The 18,393-nt window shown below is 55.2% G+C and overlaps 1 protein-coding gene across 2 annotated transcripts; it reads right to left on the bottom strand.

Annotated features, from left to right (window-relative positions):
* Positions 1-2,740: 2,740 nt before the first annotated feature.
* PDLIM4 (PDZ and LIM domain 4) lies at positions 2,741-18,102 on the bottom strand. Of its 2 annotated transcripts, XM_043587299.1 has the most exons (7): positions 17,913-18,102; positions 12,420-12,571; positions 8,599-8,677; positions 4,022-4,203; positions 3,654-3,817; positions 3,200-3,317; positions 2,741-3,057 (listed from the first exon to the last, which is right to left on the bottom strand). In XM_043587299.1, exons 1-7 carry the CDS (start codon positions 18,003-18,005, stop codon positions 2,853-2,855), a joined length of 993 nt encoding a protein of 330 aa, XP_043443234.1. In that variant the 5' UTR covers positions 18,006-18,102; the 3' UTR covers positions 2,741-2,852. The 2 variants fall into 2 exon arrangements, with proteins under 2 accessions (XP_043443234.1, XP_043443242.1); XM_043587307.1 differs by lacking the exon at positions 3,200-3,317 and having other exon boundaries at positions 2,987-3,057; positions 17,913-18,084.
* Positions 18,103-18,393: the final 291 nt, after the last annotated feature.

Genomic DNA, 18,393 nt, shown 5'->3' with positions numbered 1-18,393 from the left:
GATGATATCCACATCTCTGGTTTGAAGGCCTCTGGGGTAAGGACCTGAGAGGGGAGCAGGTTTGGGGTCAATAATGAGCACTCCATCTGGGCCAGGTGGGCTGGGGCACTCTGAGTTGGGGGTCCTGGATCTGTGTTTCCTCCTGAGAAGGCATCTGCTGCCTTATTTCAGAACTGGGATCCTGGGTCACAGAAATCTTGTCCTTGCAGGGACCCTGTCCCACCATGATGGACTCAGTCAGGGCCCCTGGGCACAGAAGGTAGTTGGGCGACTGGGCCCTGAAACCGGGAGAGGATAAAGAACCCTCGCAGCTCTGGGCAACACACCTCTTAGCTCCTGTCCCCGCAACCTCTCTCCAGGATGCCTTCCCAGGCAAAAAGGCTGCTCTCATGGCTGCAAGCCCTGCAGGGTGGAGATGTTGGTCTTGGCGGAGCAGATGCCACTGCGGCTTCTTCAAGGGCTTCTCAGTGTGAGCGGGTAGTCCTATGGGGTTTGGGGGTGACTGCGCGTCCCAGGACTAAGGCTAGCCGAAGTGGCTGCTGGAGGCACAGAGGCGGGTGGGAGTGGGGACCTGAGTCTCCAGGGTTTGAGCCTGGCCTAGGGGTGGGGGTTCGGTATTCCCTCCCTCCTCCCCCCGCTCCTGCTCCGAATGGCTTCCCTGGCTGCCAGTCATCCCTTCGGCTCCCGCCCATGAGAGGGTGGGACGGGGACCTTGTCTGCAGGAGGGCGGGGTGGGGAGGAAAGCGGCAGTCTCCACCAGTCCCACCCTACTCCCGTGTGGCCTAGAGTGAGCTCCTGCGTGCGGCCCTGCGGCCCTGCGGCCCCCACCCTCTGTCTGCTCCAGACCCGGCCTGGCTTCGAGCTCAGTGTTGACCCCTCGCGGAGCAGGAGACGCGGGCGAGGCGGAACCCGGGATCGTCCGCAGGACCAGGACTCTGGACTCCAGCCCTGTCTCTTTTCCCCTCACTTCTCAGGGGGCACCTGTCCGCTGTCCTGGCCTGTGTTCCCTCAGGGTGGGGAGGAGGCGGCGGGAGGAGAACAAATTAAAGCAGGAACACAATGTCTACAAGAAGTAAGCAGAAATAAAAATTTACGAGATTATGTACACCATGCCTGAATAAATGCAGGGTAAACACGGATTACAGTATCTTTCAGGACAGGACTCTACCTTTTACACCAGTTCTTGCCAAATGAGTCTGGAGAGTCAGGGTCACAGTTCAAAAAAGTTTGTTTGTTTTTCCGAGTCTGGCATCCTGAGTCTAAACCTCAACAATTAGAAATGTACAAGAACAGCCTTGACATGTTTGTAAAAACCAGGAACAAGGAGAGATTGGCATATCACACTCTACAACAGTAGTAATGAAGTCAACGTGATAGTGGAATAAAGTCAAGTGACAAAGACCCCTGCAAAAGTATGAAAAGGTCCTATCAACAAGAAGTAAATGAGTCTCGGAAAAATGAGTAAAGGGTTTAGGGCAATTCACAGGAGAAGAAGTCTTGGAGGGAGAAGACCATTCTGTTCCCAGCTGTTCACTCAGCGCCCAACAGCAAACAGAAGTATTTGTCGAATGAATGTGCATCACCGGTAATCAGAGGAATGCAAATTAAAGCAATCACGTATCGCATTTTACTCATCGGGTTGGCAAAAAATGAAAAGAGAGAGAGATACTATCCTGTGATAGCAAGAGCGTGAGTTAACGGGCACTGTCGTGTGCTGATAGTAAGTGGGGGAAACGATAAATCTTTTGTGGTTTTTGTGACAGTACAAAATTGAAAATAGCACAAAGGTACATTACTGAGGGCTAGCTAAGTAAACGGGGACTCAGCGAATGAGGCTGCTTCCGGACGGGAGCAAGCTGTGGAGAGCGCAGATCCGTGTGACCTGGAGTCCAGGGCAGTTTGTTGCCTGTGAACGGCCACAACTCACCAACTCTGGTATCATTTATATTTTTTAAAAAGCGCCAGTCTGTACCGGCATAAGCAACCGATCCATTAAAGGCTCCAGGTCGCCCCACCACCCGGTAATCAACCGCCAGGTCTGGAGAAGGGGTTGTGTTTACCCTGGGCTTTGGAGATTGGAGTTGCGTGAAGGGTGGGGTCCTAGGCCCTCCTCCTTTCTCTCTCTCCCTCTCCGCCTCCTCGCCCCCCCTCCCCAGTCCCTCTCCTGACTCTCACAGGCCCTCCCCCAACACTCTCTAGGCGCGCCCCCTGGTGGGGAGAGAGGTGAAGGGGAAAGACAAAGGGGTCGAGGAAAGAATAGTGGGCAGGGGGAGGGAGAAACACATGAGAACGCCGAGAACGCGGAAGGTCAGGGGGCAGGTACCGCCATCAGCAGTCCCAGGGATTTCTGCCCCCCCACCCTTCAGCAATCCCACCTGCAGCTGCGAGGGGCTGCCCTCTCTCTGCTGGTGGCCAGAGGAGACCTTTCCTCTTTGTGCTTACTTTTACCATACCACTGCATTCACGATTCCTCTCTGTATAGTCCTCAGTTGACACCTTCTCTGACTCCACCCAGATCAGACCCCTTGTTGTGACACCAGTCATAGCACCTCAGATCGCACCTCCCTACTAATATAACTGCCCCTTGTGATTTATGTCTGCCAGCCATCTAGGCTGTGGCCTCCTTGAAGACAGCACAGCACCTGTCTTGCTCACCAATGCACCCAGTGCCTAGGACATAGAGGCTGCACTCGGGAGTCATGGCCTGTGCTAGAGGGAGGCAGGGCAGGGCACGGACATGTTCAAGGCCGAGCTGAGGGAGTTTATTAGAGAGGCAGGGGGGCAAACATATTTACACGGGCCGAGTGGGGGCAGTAAAAGCAGAAGCAGAGACTGGAAGTTCTGGGAGCAGCTCAGACGAGTTCCACCTTGGCATTGGGGTATACCGCCACCACATCGTAGCCCTCCGGCGGCTTGACGCGAGCCTTGGCGTGGCTCTCACAGTAGAGCCGCTCGTCCAGAAAGAAGTAACCGCGCTGCTTAAGGTTCAGGCCGCAGTCGCTGCACATGAAGCACTCCGGGTGGTAAAGCTTGTCCCGAGCCTTGACGATGGTGCCCCTGATGAGGAGACGGGGAGAGAGGGCTGCTTCCGGCGACTGATTGACGCATTCGTGAGCGCTCCCATCCGGGGCCTCAGGGCCTCGGGCGGGGCCAAGGGAGTACCCGGGTCAGGTTGGGGAAAGCAGGGGTGTGTACTCACACGATGCCATGGCCACAGCGTGTGCATTCGGGCAGTCCTTGCAGGCCACTCAGCGGAGTGCCCAGCTTGCTGGCGGTGGGCTTGACGTTGCGGGGGCCGCCAGGCCCGGGCCGCTCCCCTGAAAGCCGGAGCGCAAGTGGCATGAGCCAGGTGCAGAGGTGGGAAAAGGGAGTAACTTCAGTTCTACGCGGTGTGGGTTGGGCCCTGCTTCAGGGACCACCAGCACTGCGACTGGGGACGAGGTTTGGAGGGCATGGGACCAGGGACTGCGACAAGGGTGGAGTGAGAATCAGCACTCACAGTTGCATTGAGGGGTGTGGGAACGCTGGGAGGAGACAAGGCAGGGGCAGATGGCTGGGAGGCAGGGCATGGGGACACAAAGAGAGGGGGTGGAGCAATTCAAGGCAACTGAGGGAGTGGAAAGGCAGGTGGGGCAAGTTGGCAGGAGTCTTACCGCCCTCCCCAGCCTCTAGCATGCCCTGCAAGTAGCGGAAGGAGCCTGACTGCTTGGGCTCTGCAGTCAAGGGCTCAGCCGGCTCCCGAAGCATCCTGTACACCTCGGAGCCCAGGTCCACTCCGCAGTCTCGGCTCCGCGGGAGGCCTCTGGCTGGGTCAGTGCTGTGTGAAAAAGATGCACCAAGGGACAGGGTTGTGGTACCAGCCTTGCCCTCTGCCAGCTCAGGGGTCTGGTGAGGTTTCATGGATCAGAGTGAAACCAGCTGAGACCCAGAGATCAAGTGTCAGGGGTCAAGATGAGATTTGAGGGATCAGGGATTAAGATGGGATCTGGGTGTGGCTTCAAAGGCCATCTCTCTGTACTACCTGTGAAGTGGAGACACATGCAGGGTGCTCATTTGAGTCATTAAGGTAGCCTCACTGTTGCTGCCATTGTGATGCAATGGGAGGTGAGATGGCTGCCCATAAGGAGGTCCCAGGCCTGGCCTGCCATCTTCTAGCCCAATCCCAGTGGCTGAGGGCCGCCTGCTGGTCGCCGGACTGCCATCCTACAAGAGAGAGGGGCCTAAGCATTGAGAAACCCTCTGGGGTAGGGTCTCTGGCCATTAGGTACACATCCCACCCTTACCCTGTTATGCCAGGCCTTCCTAGATGTTGGCTGGTTACCCTGGCTCTGGCATCTCTGGGCTGTGGTGCCTGGACAGGGAAGGGCTGAAACTTGGGACTGGTTCAACCCCAGCAGAAATGAGAAATGACCATGGAAAGGCAGACACAAAAATCTGAGTGCCTTTAGATTCAACCTTGGCACATGAACTGTGTGGTGGTTCTCACCACCAGTGCCCGTAAGGGATAGTGTTGGGGCAGGACCATTCCAAGAAGCCTTTTAAGGCCAGTGACTGGAGTGAAGTGTGTGGCTTCCTTGCAGAGATGGTTCTGGTGCCAAGCCTTCTTACCTGCCAGAACTGTGCTGGGTACTGTATGGGCCCATAGTCATGAACATGAAAAACAAACTCCTGTCCTGCAGCCAGGAAGAGTCATCAATCATTGTGTGCCCAAAGCACACAGTGGGAGTGGGAGCAGACTGAGGCTCAAGGGTGTCATTGTGAGGTCAGCCCCCTTTAGGTCTGTACCTTTGCTTCCATTTCCTAGCACAATATGGGTGGCTTTCTATAGGCAGAGCAGATGAGGGGCAGCGGCTGGGTCAGGGCTTAAGGATCCCCGTCCCATCACCCCATGGCCAGCCTGGTGCCCTTGGCTGAAACATTTCAGGGAATGCCTTGAAAATGCCTCCTCAGCTCATGAGAAAAGGGCAGTATCTCCATAGGTGTGGATCTGAATGGGGACTGGGGATCTTTGTCCCTGCAGAGTCCAGGGCCATCTGCCCCTAGCTTGCAGGCACATATAGGTATGCACACTCTCACAAGGACTTTTACAGGCAAACACATGCACGAAGACAACACACAAGTGCCAGCCAGTCCACCAACATACACCTAATCACACATACACAGTCTCACATTCTCAGAGCCAGGGCTGGTCACCCTGGGGATGACTATAGTAGCCTCCATGGCTGGAATGAGATTGGTGGCCAGAGCAGTCTGACTTTAGGATAAGGAACAAGAGTCCAGGCTATGAAGGTGGGTCTCAGCCTCAGCCTGGGAGATGACATGTAAATTTCTCCTCTGCTCTACAGTGGGGATGGAGAGACTAGATGTTTGTTCTAGGGGGAAAGAGCCCATGCCAGGCAGCCTCCAGCACTGGGGCACAGTGGAGCCTGCAGAGCTTTATCTGGACTGCCCCTGCTTTTTCTGCAGCCTCTGACCTGGGCGGGAGCCTGGGGAATGGGTGGACCAGTCACTGAGTGGGTGTGGTACCCCCACTTCCCCCACCCCAACAGTCAAAGGGGAGGGTCTCTCTGCCCAGGTGGGCCCCCATCAATGAGGCAAACAGCAGTAGGAAAGCCCTTGTCCCCACTGGGCCGAACAAAAGCCCCTGAGAAACCTGAGCACTTTTGCACATGTGTCTGAAGGGCAGACAGGCAGGCAAGGCTGGCCTGGTCTATAATGGGGACCAGATGGGCCATGGGCTGTGGGGGCAGGGCTGAGCCTGCTATAGAGGAGGCTTCAACAGGAAGGGGAGTCAGAAGGTCTTGGAGGAAGGAGGCCCTCACTCACCCAGCAGGGTGTGGGAGTCCATGCAGGGTCATCAGAGCCACTGCCCCTCCCACGGCCTCCCATGCAGCCGCCTCTCTAGGTATGAACTCAGTGGTTAGGATACACATGGTGACCTCAGTCTTTGTTTGAGTCCCAGCTCTATCACCTCTCTGAATCTATTTCTTCATCTGTGAAATGGGGAATGTAATGGTATCTATATCATAAATTCCTTGGGATAAAATGAGACAGTTGCATACAAAGTACTTCACATACTGCCTGGCACACAGCAAATGCTTGTTGAACGAAGGGCTATCATGGGCATTCCTGAGCTCCTCTTCCTATTCCTGGTTTCCCCCCTCTCTGCGCTGGTGCACTTGGTACCATGTGCTCCTTCTCTCTGAGTGAGTATCCGTCAGCTGTTGATTTGGTTCTTGAAGCCTCAGTGGGATAATCAGCAGATTGGGAGTAACTGCCTGCTTTCTCATCAGCTCTCACATGAGTGTAGTCAGAATCTGGGACACTCAGCTTGGATGGAAGTGGGTACTGAATCCAGATGAGCAGGTAGAACTTTCTAGAGGCCAAACTCCAGCTCTCTGCTGGTCTGGGAAGAACAGGCTGGTGTGCTAGGGCTGCCTGCTCTACCTGGCTTGCCTTAACCCATCACCAAGTTCTCAGCTTAAATGGCATCCTCTCTGGGAAAGCTTCAGTTATCATAATCCTTTCTCAGCCCTGGGCTGGACCACATGCCTCCTGTGTTCCCATGTAAGGCCTGAAGGAAGAACGGTCTCTCTCCTATAACCCTGCATGACCTACATGACCTATTTGCACTCGGGGGTGCATGCCAGGGTACCTTGTGCTGGTCTCAGGGCCAATTGTGGTTTTCTCTTCCTCTGATGGCTCTAGCTGGGCCCACCCGCTCCCCACTGCAGGCGGAGGATGGGAGAACTTTGGGGACAATGAGCCCTGTGTCTGTGTTCCTGAGGACATAGCCCTGTGGGGGCTGGATGGGGGTGTTTCTGTTGCCACCCACGGAGCTCATGACTTTTAAGTACAAGGGGCGGGCAGCAGCTGAGGGCCAGCCCCGTTGCTTGTAGAAAATACCTCTGACTCCAGCCTGAGCCACTGGGAGCCTAGTCCTCAAGGAGGTCAGAAAGGGAAAGTGTGGGGGCAGGGCAGCTGCTCTTTGGCCCCCAAGCCCACCTGCCCTGAGCCTCTCCTGAAGGACTGAACAGAGCTGAGCTTCAAATTCCAAAATTCAGACCCTCTTGTTCTATCCATCCTGTACTCACATGTGAGAGCTGGGCCTCACATATGTGCCAGGGGCCTACACTGTGCTGCTGCCTTCCCCCTGGTCCACATCAAGTCTGGTCAATTTGTCAACCCCTGCCTTCCCCTGGCACCTCCCCTGAGGTCCAAGGGACTACCAGGGCAAGCTTCGGACACACAAGTGTGGCCATGAATCTCTGCAGGAACAGCTGAGGTCCTGGAGAAAGGAAACCGAGAGAGTCTCTGTGGTTCTGCCTTATCACCTCATCCCTTGCCTCTGCACTCCCACGTAGGAGCTTTCTTTTTTCTGAACCTATGATGCACAATCTCACTTCTGGGCCTTTGTGCTTCCTCATACACCTCCTTTCTCCATGCCCCTTTGCCGGACTTATTCTTCCTAGTCTTTCAGGTCTTGGCTTGGATACCCCCTCCTCCAGGGAGCCCTCTCTGAACCCTTGGGTGACTAATGTGCCTACTTTGGACTCCTTTGGCCCTGGCTTCTGCCATCCCAGAATTGCTAAATTCCTCTCCATTTTCAGAATGGGCACTCCCTGGAATGTAGTAAGCATCTGGCCTCAGAGATTCCAGCAAAAGCAAGGTCGGGAACAAATATCAGAGCAAGATGAGGACTGGGATACGTGAGGGAGAGGCCATAGTGGATCCTTCCTTCTATATAGTGAAGCCTCTGTGGCGAGAAAGTAGAATAAGCAGGCCCAGGAGGCCATAGCCCCAGACGCTGAGTCCCACAGCTCTGGCACCATCAAAGACTAGTCCTGCTCCACCTTGTCCACACTCTGTGGCCCAGAGATGTTGAGCTGGCTCTGGATACCTCAGCCCCGTCCACTTGGCTACCCCTCAAGCCCATGGCAAAACAAGCCCTAGAGCAGCTTCTCCTTGCCCCCCTCCTCCACTTGAGGAAAGTATCATAGCTATGAGTCCTGTCATACGCAGAGAGGCAACTGAGCAGACTGAGGTCTGCTAGGTGCAATCACAGGCCGGCCAGGGGAAAACTGTAGTCTTAGATAGGGCAAGGAAGTGCCTTATATTCTAAAGTCAGTCTTCAGGCCTGAGTTTGGCTCTAGCCAGGCATCCAAGGCTAAGATGGGACAGAAGAGAACCTAAATAGTCTGAAGTCACTCCACGGCTCAACGTTTCCCCCCACCCCGGCCCCAAGCCTGGTGACTTCCTCTTGGTCTGGCATCACTAGGCACTAGAGTGAAGCCCAGCTGGGTGAGTAGTAGGCTTGAGCCAAGGCCTGGCCCCGTTCCTGCCCATTAGAGGTCCCTTTGTCTCAGAATCTAGGACTGCCTAGAATATAGACAGAGTCTCCAGCAGATGCCCATCACCTGGGGAGCACAGGATGGGGTACAGACATGGCCTAGAGAAGTCTGCTGCTTCAGGCTCTGGCCTGGGCATATGAAAGCCATGGTGAAGACATCTAGTGCAGTTTAACCCATGGACCAGGCCTGGCTCCTCTGCCCTGGGCTTGCTCTGAACCAGGCCAGGCCAGGTGGTGTCTGTACATACCTGGGCCTCAGGGTCAATGTGGATCCTCTGTGCCTGAGCCTTGTCCTCTGGGGTACTGGGCCAGCTCCTGCCTTCAGGCCTGTGGCAGAAATTAGAATGGTCAGATATGTTTGCTTAGTGTGCCTAATATGACTGGGACCAGGTCCAAGAGGGGCTGGGCTCTGGACCCAGAGCCCCCCAGGACCAGGCCTGGCATTGGGCACGGCAAAGGACACCACTGCAGCACTTGCCCTGCACCAGAATGGTGGCCATTACGGCAGGAGATAGAGCTCCAGGTCAGCCACCACCTAGGGTGGGGCTGTGTGTTCCTTCCCCACCAGCTGCTCCATGCCTTTCTGGTCTCATTCCCAGGGAGGATGCAACAGAAGCCCTGCAGCTTCCCCACTTTTTTCACCCTCTCTGTGGCCTCAGCGTAAAGAGGGCGAGCTCATAGCAGGGCGAGCCAGGCCTCACACATTGATCAGCTAGGAGCCCATTTACTTATCCTCTTCCATCCAGAGCCTCTGGCCTGGCCTGGAGGTCAGGCATCCATGGGCTCTGGGGGAGGTGAAATAAAGGCTTTGAGGGGTGCGCCTCCCCTCCTGCTGCAGGCAGAGTCATCACCAGTGTCTGCCCAGCCCAGATGGGAAACAGGCCATTAGGAAATTCCTGCTTCACCATAGAAACCAAAAGCCAAACACCACTCAGGAGGGAGAAAAACATCATAAACCTGCCATAAGCGGGGCAGGCGGGGCAGGCAAGGCTGAGAAGCTATGGGCCTGGGGCCCAGTCCTGCCACTCAGTAGCCCTGTGAGGAGGCAGCTCAGGAGGGTGCCTGGACCCCAGACTGACAGGTGGGTGTGAAATGAGGCAGGTTACACCAATAATGTCCCCTCTCACCTCAAAAGGCATCTGGGTGCCTTCCAAGGTGTCACCACTGGGCCAGCAACTCAACTCGCTCTCTGTCCCCCACCCAGTGAAGGATTTTAACTGTCTACACCTGTAGACCACACTTACTTTATATTTCCTCACCTTTGCCCATTCCTTAATCCCCTGCAGACTAGCCTTTTTCCCCCACAGCCTTTTGCAGCCCTGTGGAACCAAAGCTCTGCTGCCCCGGGGCAACACCATCCCCACTGGCATCTGGCCCCAGCCCTCTCAGCCTGGCTCCCAAGTGACTGCCCTAACCGACAGCTCTACCTATGGCCTCCACCCACTCAGAGCTCTTCTGGGATGAATCTAGGACATCTCATGTGTCTATATGGCCTATACTTCCCTGAGGTTCTGCCCAGAAGAGATGTTCAAGCCTGAGGTCCGAAGGTCAGAGTGCACAAAGTACCCAGAGCCAAGAGTATGGCCCAAGGCATCATATCAGAATGAAGAGCTTATTCAATCTCCATTCCCAGGCCTTCGTGTCCAGCTGGACAGGTGGCACCATCTACCATCTCTAAGCAAATGATAGCCCAAGTGTGGGCCATGCAAATGCATCTTGTAACATACATAATGGGCAACACAGACCCCACCAGAAACCCAGGGTTGGAACTGATGCCAGGAAGGTCTGGGCCTACAGAACATGTCCAGAAAGTGTGAGTTAGCTTGGATTGTTGGGATAACTGGTTCTGAGTTCTAGACAAAATAAGCATAGCAGGAAAACTGGGCCTTTCTTTCACTTTGCATCCTGTGGAGAAGTCTGTGGAGGATTAGAGCCCTCTGTACACAAGAGGATAGGTGGTCTGGGCAGAGCTCTGGGGGGTAGGGGCACAGAATAGCTCCTTCCAGCTAGCTGACCTGGTGGATCCTCCACAGAACCCACATTGAGGGGGTCTTTGGGGCATAGGTCCTGGCATAGCAAACAGGCTACAGAGCAGGTTCAGAGGCTTACAGGTGAGATGGTGCCCAGGAAAAGAAATTCTAACCCAAAGGGTCATGGTGGCCTTTGTGATCGCCCAGACTCTGCATGTGTGAGAAGTGGACATGGGAGCTGGAGAACAGGACCCCAGATTTTCACCCTGAGCAGACCCGGTGTGTCATAAGCATTCAATCCCCAAATCACAAGAGGTCCCATTTTGGAGTTAAGGAAGCAGAGAGCTTTAAGATTAAGTGATTTAAGACTAAATCACTTGCTGGAGGACCACACAGTTCTCAAGTGCAGAGCTGGGGTTTGAACCCAGATCTGTGATAGTAGAGAATGTGCTCTCACCTGCTCCATGGCCAGGCAGTATTTGGAGGCAAGGTAGAACAGATCAGGGGGCCCCTGGCTCCACACATGCTTGGCTTGGAACAAATGAGCAGGGATGAAAGGAAGGAAGGAAGGAAGGAAGAAAGGGGGACCTTCACCCTGCCCCCATGCTGCTGCCCTCCCCTGACATCATTCCCTCTGGGAACCTCCTGACTCAGGCCCCCTATAAGCCTCTGCTGCCTCCCTCACCCCACTACTACCAGGGCTTCCCTTGTTTAGCCATGTAAAATCAAGGCCGGAGATGAGTCAGGGCCTAGGAAACCAGCCAAGTGGGGCGACCACAGAGGCTACTCGTGGGCAGAGCAGTGCTGATGTTTTCCCCAGCCAGACTGTACCTCAGTCTGGGAGAGGGTGATGAATGTAGTCCTTCTTTAGGGAGAAGGAAACCCAGGTTCACAAAGGTCATCTGGTGTACTTAAGACCCCAAAGAGTCTGGATGAGAACCAGCTCTGCTGAACTTTCAGGCCAGGGGCTCCTTACTTTGGACCAGGTGGAGGGTACAAGGCCTTGGACTTGCAATCAGCTCCAAGAGCACAGTCAGGGGTCCTGACCCCAACCTGACCCAGACACAAATGGATACTATCTCAGAAGCCTTCCTAACATGTTTAATGGCTCTCAGCCCTACCAGCGCTAAGGCATAGTTAGCCGTGTTGTGGTTTGGGGAGGTTTTGCCGACACACATCCACAGGGGGTCATGGAAAGTCCCTGTTAGCAGTGAACGTGGCAGAGCTGAACAGTTATGTCTGACTTCTCTGAATCCAAGCAAGACAGAGGGCAGGGAGATCCCACTCAGCCAGGACCTGGCCAACTGCCTTTAGAGCTGAACAAAGACCCAGGGCCTGAGTAAGGCTGTGAACACCCCAGGTGGACTTTGCATCCTAGACCATTTATAGGGTACAGATGGGGCTTGGTGATCCCCAATCCTCCCTTCATGTAGGCTGGATGGCATTACATAGTCTACAATATCCAGATTTAACTGGGGCAGAGGCACGGGCCATAGTGGGGACAGCTGAGGGTAGCCACAGGGTGGTAGGAGTGGTTAGCAGCCACTCCTAGGAGTGAGAGACCTGAGGACAAATTTTGCTTCCTCACTCCCTTGCTGTGTGACTTTAGACACCCTCTAACCTTTCTGAGATTCAGCTATCTCATCTGTAATACAAAGACTATACTAGGTTTTACCTTATCAAGCAGGTTTGAAGGTTAAATGAGGTGTTGGACAAGAAACCACTTTGAAATGGTCATCAAGCAGATCACTTGGGTGGAGAGAAGACTGAAATCATCCCCCTCCCCAGAAGCCACTCAAGGTCTTATTTCATACTTGATTTGGGCTGCCTGTCTCCTTCCCATAAGTCCCTCCATACACTTCCAGCCCTGAGCTAATAGGGAGCTTCTTCCCTTCTTAAGCCACTCCCGTCTCCAAACAGTGCCTGGCAGGCCCCCAGGAAAGCACTACTTCCGAGGACCAGGGTGCCATGAGCTGAGGCAGAGAGACTGTGTGAGGTTCAGCTCTCCCATGACACTGGCCATTTTTAACTTACCCTCCCCTTAAATCCCCCCCCCCCCCCCCCCGCCATCGTCCTGGCCCAGCCTGCCCTGTGCATACCTGCTCACGGAGAGCGTGAGATGGTCATGGCAGCCCTTGATGCGGTTCTGCGCCTCCAGGTGTGTCATGAGCTCTGTGCTCTCACCATTGATGGCCTGGATCAGGTCTCCAGGGCACAGGGCAGCCAACGCAGCCTTGCTTCCAGCATGGACCTGTAGGTGGACAAGCCAGATCACTGGGAATTGGTCATTGTGTGGCCTTGCTGCAGTCTCTGCTCTAGAACCCTTCCAACCTCAGAACCTGGGCTATGTGGCCCTCCTGCCAACATGACCTGTGGGTAGGCAAGTCAAGACACTGGTTAAGTTCCCATGTGGTCTGGCTGCAGCCTCTGCTCTAAATACTCCTAATTCTAGCACCTGAAGGACTGGTGGGGTGTGAGTGCATAAAAGAGGGGCATATAAGTGAAGGCATATAGGACTAGGACAGTAGGATGTCACTCTTGTAGCCTGCATATGTGCCCAAGGACATACAAAGGACACACAGGAACACATGTGCTCCCAGATACATACAAAGCATGGACGTGTCACAAATACCCTACATAGACAGTGCCCTACCCACAGAGACTGCACAGAAGCCCCTTGACCTGATATTTCCTAGTGACCTTGTCTCCCTACTTGTTTCCTCTCATCCCTACCTCCCACATTCACTTCTACCTACCCATACTCTGTCCAGGCCAGTTGAATATCCAGGCTACTTACAGCTCCAGATAGTTCTCACCTCCATGCTTCTGCAAATGCTGTTCTCTCCACGTGGAACACTCTTTCCTTTGACCTCAAACCATAATTATCAGCTTACACCTCCTCACCTTCAGGTCTTAGCAGAGAGGCCATTTCCTCTGGGAGCTGGTTCTCTGGACTCTCACAGTACTCTGCGCACCCCCTTTACCATTTTCCTCCCCTAAGTGCCTCATTCTGGGTCTGTGTCACCACCTTTCTAGTCAAGTTCAAGGCCATCTACTTCCAGCTGCCAGTCTGCACTCCTGAGTCACAATTTCACCTCTACTTCCTCTGCAGGATAGACACTCAGGCCACTCCAGTGCCACTATTGACTCCAGTCAAATGGTGTCCATATATGGAAACTCTTACAATACTGGTCCCCTCATGAGAGCCATATGAGGTTGGGGAAAGGCTCACAGGGAGGCCTGAGTAAGGAGTCCAGGGGAATTCAGGCAACAGGGAACCCTTCGCCCTATCCCTGGTTCCACCACAGCCTTTGGAAATAGACTTTAGCCACCCTCATTTTTTTAAATTTATTTAAAAATTTTTAATGAATCTCTATGCACAACATGGAGCTTGAACTGACAACCCCAAGATTAAGAGTCACATGCTCACTGGAGCACCTGTGTGGGTAGGTCGGTTGAGTGTCTGACTTTGGCTCAGGTCATGATCTCACAGGTTGTGAGTTTGAGCCCCACATCAGGCTCGCTGCTGTCAGTGCAGAGCCCACTTAGGATCCTCTATACCCCCCTCTCTCTTCTCTTCCCTCGCTCATGCTCTCTCTCTCTCAAAAAGAAATAAACGTTAAAAAGAAAAGAGTCACATGCTCACCAAGTGAGGGGCCCTGTAGGCACCCTCATTCTTACTCAGCCTCTCCAGTGGTGCCCAGTTCTCGAGAGCCGCCAGTGACCCTGTTCCTATTGCTGGGGTTGGGCGCTCCTGGAAGCCAAGCTAGGCTCAGCTTATCCAGCTTTCAGCAGTGAGTGGACAAAGCTGAGGTGCTAGCAGCTTCTTGGCTGGAGTCCTGATGCGGGGAGTGCCTAAGCTGACCTGCCCTGAAATATTTTTGCCCCAAGGAATATTTTTCTAGAGTATGACACCCTCAGCCAATAGACCACCATGAATGCTCATTCACAGGGCCTGGCACCTATACAAGCCTGTTCTCCTGGGGAAGCACCCACTAGACATCATTCCACCCTCTACTCAAGGTCCTGCTCCAGGCCCCTATCCTTTATGGATACATGCTCTATGACATGGCCTGGGCTTTACCCATAACTAGGTCATGGCAAACTTTCAACCACCTGGTGAGACAGAGGCTGTTCTCATCCCTACAGATGAAGTAAGGGAGACTTGGGGGAAGGGACACCTTGCCCCAGTCCCCAATGCTGGAGAGAAGTATTCTTCTTCAGGGGGGTGGCTGGCTACAGGATGACTCAGCCAGCACAAGGGGTGCATTCAGGCCCCTGTGGGTGGAGGAAGTTCTTGAAAGCAGGGGTGGCTGGGTCTCAGCCAACTCCATTAGCTCGGGGAGTTCTGGTCAGAGAGGGCATGAGGCCAGGAAACCATGACTCTCCCAACTGCCTTTATATGCATTGTCTCATTAATCCTCAAGGAAAGCCCATTTCTTAGATGAGGAAACTGAGGTCCAGAGAAGTGCAGGACACTCAACTGATAAATGGCAGAGTTAGGGCTTCATTCCAAGCCAAATGGTTCCAAGTCTTATCTACTAACCACTGTGTGATTTTCTCTTTCAGGGGAGAGACAGTGTCACAGGTAGAAAGATTGGCATGTATAACGGCTCGTCTGGGAGAGAGAGTAAAAGCAGGCTCCTGGGGTTGGAGCATCATTAGTGAGGAGACAATGGAAGAGTAGTCAGAGAAGAAGCAGGGACCAGAACTGCAGGCCTTGTAGGCCCAGGTGAGAAACTGGCATTTCTCCTGGGTGGTCTGGAACTATGGAGGGTTCTAAGCAGGGAAGTCATAGGACACAGATTAATTCAGGCCTATCCCTCTGACTGCTGAGTGCAGGATAAATAGATGCGGGGGTGTCTGGGTGGCTTAGTCAGTTACGTGCCCGAGTTTGGCTCAGATCATGATATCATGGTTCGTGAGTTTAAGCTCCGCATCAGGCTCTCTGCTGTCAGCATGGAGCTTGCTTTGGATCCTCTGTTCCCCTCTCTCTCTGTACCTCCCCCTCTCACGTGCTCTCTCTCTCTCTCTCTCAAAACAAACAAACAGTTTTAAAAAAATAGAAGGAAGGGAGAGGGGAACAGTGACGTCAGCTGGGAGACTGGGGCATGAACCAACCCCCTCACCTGTAGTAGCTACATTTCCAGCCCCTGCTCCACTCTGCCCAGCCTAGATGCTGTGATAGGCTGGGAGTCACAGAGTCCAGTGCCATACTGTCCCATCCAGTCACAGCAAGTTCCAGACAGGTCTGGACTCCTGGCCCTGCTCTGCTCCTCTGGATATACTCACTACCTTAGCTCCTCTGAGCCTTAGTGTCCCCATCTATAATGTGAGGCCAGAGGGAGTCCTTACTTATAAGGGCTCTTGTGAGGACTACCTGAAAGAATCAAGGCAAAAAGTCCCCACAATAGGCTGGGCACATGGTGGTGCTCACTCCAGGCTCTGGTTGCTGGGGAGCTGGTACCAACACCCATTAGGGTGGGGCCTGGAATGCTATGGATGCCCAGCCAAGACCAGCAACCACTATAGTTCACAGAGGAAGAAGCCTTGGGCAGTGTTCTTGGGGGCTCCTTGAAGCTTTGTGAGCTGAGGTTGCAAGGCTCCAGCTCTGCCAGGCACCCAGCCTCCACCCTGTCTGAGTGTGGCTGTCCCCACAGGGAGGTAGGTGGGAGGAGGCCCTGGACGCATGGAAGGAGTTGGATCTTCAGCCCCCTTGGTAAGGACACTCCCACATATCATCAGTATCTGTAGACCTGCCCTTGAGGTACCTGTTGGGCAAGCTGTGGCCTGTGTTTCCTCAGCCCTGGAGATCTCCCTAGATCCCACTCAAACCCAGGCTCAGGCATCCTGGCTCCTTGGGTCTGAGCTGCTGCTACATGACTTTGGGGGACAAGGGGGGTTCTTCCTGGCAAACCCTCTCCCAGCCTGGCTACTTGCCTGCCTGCCAGGGACTTACATCCCTGTCAACTCCAAACAAGGCCGCTGCTGCTGCTGCCACTGTGACGTGTGGAGGCCTTTCCTCCGCGGGCAGGCAGCCGCGTGGGCAACAGATGTCTCTGCTCCCTGCCGCCTGTGGCCGTCAGCCGCCGCCACTGAGCCTGTCAGCGGCCTCACGCCTAGGGTGCCTGGCCTGCTGGCTGGCCTAGCACCCCCACCAGCCCGCTTTGGCGGACACACAGCAAGACACACATGGAGACAGACACAGAGGCGCGCGCACACACACACACACACACACACACACACACACACACAGCAGTGTGCCTCAGGGAAGTGGGAGATGAAAGGCTCCCGGATGTGTTAAAGGCCCACCTCACTCAGCCCCAGGAACCTGGTGGCTGTGGGGTAAGGGCAGATGTGGGAAGCCTCCCAGGACAGCTGGGCCTGCCTGTCACCCTGGCCCCCAGAAAAGGGATTCCACAATTCTATGCTCCACCGGGTGCCCACCCCCTCCTAGGAAGTGGAAAGAAGTCTCTGAAAGCCCAGCCAGCTTAGTCCAGCCTCCGCGGAGAGAGGTGGCAGTAAGGTGGGGGAAAGTGGTTCTCAGTTTTCCTGACACAGGCTCCCAAAGAACAGAGCAGCCTGTGTAGGGATAAGGGATGGCCCTCAAATGGGCCCAGGGCCCCTCTGCTCTTCCCTCCAGACTGAGAGCCTTCAATGGCAGGATCTCTGTTTTGTTCTCTTTTGTCCCTTAGTCTGGGACTCCAAAGGGCAGAGTCTGACTCCCCTTTTTTAGCCCTTCAAACTAAGGGACCCCAAGGGTGGGCCAGGATCCTGTCTCGCCCGGATTGGGTACCCCTTCTTCAGGGCCTGAATCCCTTCCTCTGCTCCTCTTCCCTCCTCAAATTAGCCACCGCCCAGGATTGTGCCCCCTCTGCTTTCTCCTCTGTCCTAAGCCTGGGGTAATGCATAGCCCTGGAACCTTGAGGAACTGGGCTGAGGCTATTCTGGACTCTGACCTTGTGTTGTCTTGTGGGCAGGGGTCTCACATCCTCACAGTAAGTCTCCCCTTTCCCTTCCCCTGGAAGCCCTGAATTCCTCCTGGTCACTTCCCCATAGGACAACTGAGGTCATAGATGAGAGTCTGACCAAAACTAGAGTGAGGAAGTGGATGGCTCTTTCTCTTTTCATATCCAGAGAGGACCCCAGACCTCCCTGGGGTCACCCAGCTCTGCTGGCAGGGACTTTTGTTAGAAGGGGGCTCTCAGTCATTTCGCCCCCAGTCCTGACTGGGTTCAGCCTAAGCAGCGTTTCTGGGCCTCTGTCGATGGGTCCAGACCCCTGGCCCACGACTGCGGTCCTTCCCTGGCCTGCAGTCACTCCCCCAAAATGAGACCAGCAGGGAGGCTGGTGTGTGAACAAGGGGGTGGGGATCCTTCAAGGGACAGGGTAGGCAGGCCCAGCGGGAGAGAGGGGGGGGCGGTTGGGGCCCCACACTGCCATGCCTGGAAGCCTCTAGAGCCTGTGTGTCTCCCTGGCCATTCCTTGGCCTTCGAACTTCAGGGACGTCGGGGATCAGGGTCTCGAGTGGACCGCGAGGGCAGGGTCTCAGATGGAGGACCTTCCCGCCGCCCCGTGGCCATCAAACTCACCCGCGAGATGGTGAGGGGTGCGCTGAAGTCCCGGCCGCCTACTAGGCGGAAGCCCCAGGGTGAAGGGCCGCGCAGGGTTACGGAGTGGGGCATCGCGGGCCGGAGCCGCAGCCGGAGCCGGAGCCGGACACTGAGGAGCCGCCGCCGCCACCGCCGCCGCAGCCGCCGCCTGGACGCCGCGCCCCGCCCCCGGCCCGCCCGCCCCCGTACTCCCCTCCACCGGCCCCCGCCCCGGCTCCCCGCGCGCCCGGATTGGCCCCGCGGCCGGCCCGCCCCGCCCACTTCGGGGGGCTCTGAGGACCCGCCCCTCAACCCTGGCGCCTATAGCCCAGCACCCCCGCGGGGTTCGCGGAGACCCCGGGACTGGGGCAGCCCCGACGTCAGGGATCCTGCCCTGGCCTCGCTCTGAGGTCCGCGGACCCAGCGCGGCCGTGGAAGGTCAGGCACAGGCCCTTTGAAGTCCCTTCTACCGGGCAGCGCC

Source organism: Prionailurus bengalensis, chromosome A1 (assembly GCF_016509475.1).
Source record: "Prionailurus bengalensis isolate Pbe53 chromosome A1, Fcat_Pben_1.1_paternal_pri, whole genome shotgun sequence".
Classification (NCBI taxonomy): domain Eukaryota; kingdom Metazoa; phylum Chordata; class Mammalia; order Carnivora; family Felidae; genus Prionailurus; species Prionailurus bengalensis.
Note: the sequence above shows the minus strand (reverse complement) of the source record. Positions and strands in the feature narration are given on the sequence as shown.